At 42.1% G+C, this 5613-nt stretch overlaps 1 protein-coding gene across 1 annotated transcript; it reads right to left on the bottom strand.

The window, feature by feature from the left end:
• Positions 1-2884: 2884 nt before the first annotated feature.
• Positions 2885-4986, bottom strand: LOC119672757. The gene is made up of 2 exons (XM_038083877.1): positions 3037-4986; positions 2885-2969 (listed from the first exon to the last, which is right to left on the bottom strand). Exon 1 carries the CDS (start codon positions 4616-4618, stop codon positions 3218-3220), a length of 1401 nt encoding a protein of 466 aa, XP_037939805.1. The 5' UTR covers positions 4619-4986; the 3' UTR covers positions 2885-2969; positions 3037-3217.
• Between the last annotated feature and the right edge of the window lie 627 nt (positions 4987-5613).

Here is a 5613-nt window from a genome sequence, read left to right as displayed (position 1 = left end):
CAGAATGGTTCTGGGCCTATCATTCTTGATGCCGCGCCTCTTCTTGCAAGTTTGTCTGCTATTTCATTACCTTGGATACCAGTATGTCCCGGAATCCATAAAAGGTGCACCTGATTGATCCCACCGAGTGTGTTCAGCTTGTCAATGCATTCCCATACCAGTTTGGATGTTACCTGGTAAGATATGAGTGCCATTATAGCTGCCTGGCTGTCAGTCAGTATTGCAATTTTACGGTTCCGGTAGTTACGTTCAATATTGAAACTGGCGCATCTATCTATCGCGTATATTTCCGCTTGAAAGATGGTTGTATTGTTTCCTAATGCTTCCCAGTATTTTTTGCCTGGTCCATAAACACCAGCTCCAGCTCCCTCATTGGTGAGAGAGCCGTCTGTATACCATGTTATCATGGTTTCTTTTATTTTTGGGATGTTAGACAAACCCCCCCAGTTCTTTTTGTTGCCAAGTTCAGTTTTGAAGTTTTTTGTAAAGTTATGCTTTACAATCATCCTGTCCATTGGCATTTCAATTTCTGGGATTTGTGCAGCCAAAGTATCAAGTTTTTTGCTATTGGTTTCAAGACCAGTCACCTTATTTGTATTTACTCTTAGAGCAGCCCTCTTCGCCTGTGATTGCACATAGATATGAAGAGGAGTAAGTTCCAGGAGTACTTCAATTGATGACGTGGGACATGTTCTCATTGCTCCTGTTATGCTTACACATGCAAGTCGTTGTACCTTGTTGAGTGTGTTGATAACGCTTTGTTGATTTGTGCAGTTCTGCCAGACTATTGATCCGTAGGTGATCATTGGTCTGATTACTGCTGTGTATATCCATCGCAGTGACTTTGGTGTACATCCCCAATTCTTACCTGCGATGGATCTACATGTCATAAAGGCTTTGGTTGCCTTTTTTGTCACTTCTTGGATATGAGATTTCCATGTTAATTTTTGGTCTAAAATTATACCCAAAAATTTAACTCCTTTTGTAGTTTTATTTCAAACCCATCTAAGCGGATGGGTTTAAGGTTTTTTATTTTGTATTTCTTAGTGAATAGCACAATGGTTGTTTTTGCTGGATTTATTTTCAGCCCAACCGAATTGCACCATTCTTTAGTTAGTTTTAAGCCTAACTGGATTCTTTCGCACAGAGTACTCTCATATTTTCCTCTGCAGATAATTACCACATCATCGGCGTACCCCTGGATTTGGAAGCCATTCCTGTCCAGTTTTACCAATAGTTCATCCACTACCATACTCCACATAAGGGGTGATAATACTCCACCTTGTGGGCACCCTCGCGAAGTATTTGCAAAAATATTACCATTGCTGGTCGGAATTTCTACTCTCCTGGTGCGAAGCATATTGCTCATCCAGCGTGAGAGTGTGCCATTGATTCCTCTTTTAGAAATAGTTGAGTTTATAACCTCATGTGAAGTGTTATCAAAGGCTCCTTCAATGTCTAGGAAAGCGCAAATTGCTATCTCTTTCTTATCTATGCTGTCCTGAATCGTGTTACTTAGTTGATGCAGGGCTGTTTCTGTCGACTGCCCTGCCCTATAGGCATGTTGGCGACTATATAGTGGAGTTACTTTCAGTGTAGTATTCCTGATATAGTTATCCACAACTTTTTCTACTACTTTAAGTAGGAAGGATGTGAGGCAGATTGGTCTGAAGGATTTCGGGTGAGTAGGATCTCTTTTGCCCGCCTTCGGAATAAAGACCACTTTTGCCCTTCTCCACATGTTTGGTATGTATCCCAATGCAATACTGACTCTGGCTATTCTAGTTATTGGACCTAGTAGCTGTTCAATTCCTTTTTGAAGTAATGCCGGAAAGACACCATCAATACCTGGAGATTTCAGTGGCTTGAGCGAATTTACCGCCCACCTGATTTTAGGCATTGTGATTATATTTTTGGCAAATTTCCAATCATCCTTCCTTACTGTTTTAGGGGGTTCAGTGTGTTCTGATTCCGTCCCTAGAGTTGGAGAGGATCCTGGGAAGTGTACGTCCAGAAGTAGTTGTATCTTCTCTTCTTCACCTTCGGTGAAACTTCCATCTTCTCGCTTGAGATTTGTGGAGGTGAGGCTGCTGCTTTTTGCAAGTACCTTGTAGAGTCTTGATACCTCCGTAGTGTTTTCTATGCTTTCGCAGAATTTTTGAAAGCTTCTGCGTTTAGAGGCCCTAATTTCTCTATTGTACAAAGTAAGTTTTTTCCTATATTCTGACCAGTCTCCTGTTCGCTTTGAGTAGTTAAAAAGTCCTCTAACAGTGTTTCTTAGGTTTTTAAGGTCATTGTTCCACCAAGGCACATCCTTGGTGGAGTTAATCAGGCTTAATGGACAGCTATCCTCATATGCATTTAATATGGCCCCATTAAGATTTTCTAGGTAATTTTCTAATTGAATTTCATTCTGAATGATTTCATCTAGCCCTAATTGGACAAGATTGTCTTTCAGATTTTCCGTGTAGTTCTCCCAATTTGTTTTTCTTGGGTTCCTTAAAATTTTTTTGTTAATTGGTGAACCTTCAATGTCGAACCTTAGAATTCTATGATCAGACATAGATGGTTCACTGGATACTCTCCAGTTTTTCACAAGCTCACAACCTCGAGTATTTCCTATAGTAATATCTAGGACCTCTTTGCGTGAGATAGTTACAAATGTTGGTGTATTACCTACATTACATATTTCTAATTTTTTACTAGTTATGAATTCTAAAAGGTACTCACCTCTTATATTGGTGTTAGTGCTTCCCCAAACTTCGTTGTGTGCGTTGGAGTCGCAACCGAGTATAAGAGGCAATTTCATTCTCTCGCAGTAGTTTACCAGTTTACCAGTTTATCGACCTCTGCAGATGGTACCTGAGTGTCGTCTTCTGGTAGATAACCTGTAGCTACGACTACGTTCCGTAGAACTCCGTTGATGTTAGCCGGAATCTGTATGGCAACGAGGTCCCTGGAGAGAAATTCTGAAAGACAGATAAAGTTGATATTAATATTCAATAAAATGCAGGTTCTTGGTTTATCACATCTTACATCCCAAATTGTCTGCATATTCTTTGCAGTCAAACCACAGATTCGACCCCTGTAAATCCAGGGTTCTTGGACCAGCACTATGCTCAGGTTCGATTTGAGCGTAGCCCTTGCAATAACTGCCGACGCAGCTTTTGCATGGTGGATATTTATTTGGGCGATTCTAGTGCTGGTCATCAGGTGGTTATTCCTCCTTCGTTTCTTCTATCAGACCGTCGTCGATGTCTGACAGAAAGATTCTTTCGGAGTCTTCCTCGGACGCCAAGTTCAGTAGAGAGAGATCTAGATTCTCAATGTCCTCACTCTCGTGAGGTAGCACGCTGATATCTTCAATCTTCTCGCTCCTGGTCGCCTCCTCCCCCACTAGTTCCGCAACAGTTGCAGGTATCGTTCCTACAGCTGGTGTATTTTCCCCAGCTGAGTTACTTCTTTCCTTGTTGTCTCGTCCCTTATGCAGGTGAATTGGGACGGAACTGAACCTGTAGAAGATCCTACAGCCGTTGGTTGTTATGGCTTCCTGAGACCGGTTGTCAATCCCGATTGTTAGGAGTTTGCCATTTTTCAGATCCTTGCTGCTAAAAACTCTCCACATCTGAGTATGTAGACCCTCATTTTGAGTTATGAGCAGTTTTAGCAGCTTTTCCGTGTCGACCCCTTTAGCTCTTGGGAGGTAGACTGTCAACATGTGTAATTTCGGTATTTTGTCCCCGACACACGTGGTGAGTTCAGCGCCTTCCCATCCGTTCAGCTTAGGTGCCGTTCCATGGATAAAATTAGCCGCATCCTCGTCTACGCAGTCAACCAGTATAAGTCCTGGGCGAAAGTGTATCCCGCTAAATCGTAGCTTGGCATCCCATCCTTTATACATCTCCTCAATGAAAAGTTCCTCGATTTTACCTTGCTCCTCCCTAGAAAGAGTAGATTCCGGGTAAGATTTCGGAAGAATTGCTATTCTTAAGCTCTTGGCTACATTAGCGTAACTGCTGCCCGATATTATTTTTCTCGGTTGTTTTGGTGCTGCCATTTGCGTACCATCCTTTGCTTGTGGAGGTTTCTCATTCCCTCTTCTTTTCTTAGCTGATTGATGATCGATCGGACTAATTTCTTGGGCAGACCTCTTCTTAGAGTCTTGATTGCCCCTCGGCCGATTGAGCGCCTTTTCCTTGGCTGCCTCCGGTGCTAAGCCTTCTTTGAGATAGCGCAGGTACCATTTTGTACCCGCACCGCTCAAACCAGTAGATTTCCTGGCGTCGCGAAAGCTTTGGCCGGAGTTTAGTCCAGTGCTTGTCGAGGGCTGTGGTAGTGTTTCGATCGTTACATCTTTTGGTGCAACCTTTGAACCCAGAGTTCCTTGACTTCCTTTTCGTAACGAAAGTTCCGTTTTTGATTCAGTTGGCAGAGAGCTAGTATTGTTCCTAGCTTCTTTGCCCTCAGTACTTTTTTCCGCTTTCCGTTTTGGAAAGGGTGCCTGGCGATCGGTATGTTGGATATCAGACTCCGACCGATTTACCAGTTTATTTGCAGTGTGTGTTCCTGCTGGTTTTTTTATATTGTTTTTATTATTTTTATTCAAATTATGTTCCATTAAATTCCCACGAGTGTGGGGGAAAGGAGGTCCGCCGTGTCATAGCCCCCGATAACACGGTAAGCCCACAGTTACTCAATGAGGCGGGCAGGTATCATTGAGGTGCGACGCTAAAATACAGTCTGTTACCCCCGACTGCAAACAAGTCCGATGAACACGTGCAAATTCCGGATTGGGGGGGAAGATGGAGGTGGAGAGGGATAGGGGTATTGAAATGTTGATAGTAGGGAATATTTAGGAATGGGAAGGTGCGGGTTTGGCTCGCATTAGCCGCTATAAGCGTTACCAGGGATCACCACGTGGAGGCCCTCCTTTCGAAGGGGGTGAGTACTTGGGATTAGTCTCACCTGCGAGTCCATCTAGTGAAATACTAGGATCTAAACTGTAACGATTGGGAAAATAATTTCCAACAACTGGCAAATCATCTGGTGGAGGAAAACGTTGAAAATACAATTTTAATTGGCGATTTAAATGTCAGAATAGGAAATATACAGCAAAACATTGAAGAAATATTTTTAAATGAATTTAAATCAGGCGTTGAGCGTAGACAATCAAAAGACGTAGTCGCTAACAGCAGAGGAAAAAAGTTTATTGAGCTGTGCTGTGATTATGGTCAAATAGTGCTTAATGGAAGAACGGCAGGAGACATAGAAGGCAACAATAGGCACATATATAAGTAGTAATGGTTCTGCGGTAAATGACTTATGCACAGTTTCACAAGAAATGCTGACATATGTAGAAACCTTTACGGTAGAAGAAAGAAAATGGTCCGATCATATGCCTTTGGTGATAAATTTAAAATTGCAATGTGAAATACAACAAAACACGGAACGAAAACTGCTTCCGACCCTCAAATGGAAAGATGCAAATAGGGTTCAATATAGCAAAAAACTTAAGGAAAATATAAGGACAAAGCTGCAAAATAAAACACATCTAGACTTATCAGATTTAACTGATATTATACTAAAATCTACTCCCAAAATACGAAAATGTAA

The sequence above is a fragment of the Teleopsis dalmanni genome, chromosome 1 (genome assembly GCF_002237135.1).
Source record: "Teleopsis dalmanni isolate 2A chromosome 1, ASM223713v2, whole genome shotgun sequence".
Taxonomy (NCBI): domain Eukaryota; kingdom Metazoa; phylum Arthropoda; class Insecta; order Diptera; family Diopsidae; genus Teleopsis; species Teleopsis dalmanni.
This window is presented reverse-complemented; position numbering and strand designations above follow the sequence as displayed.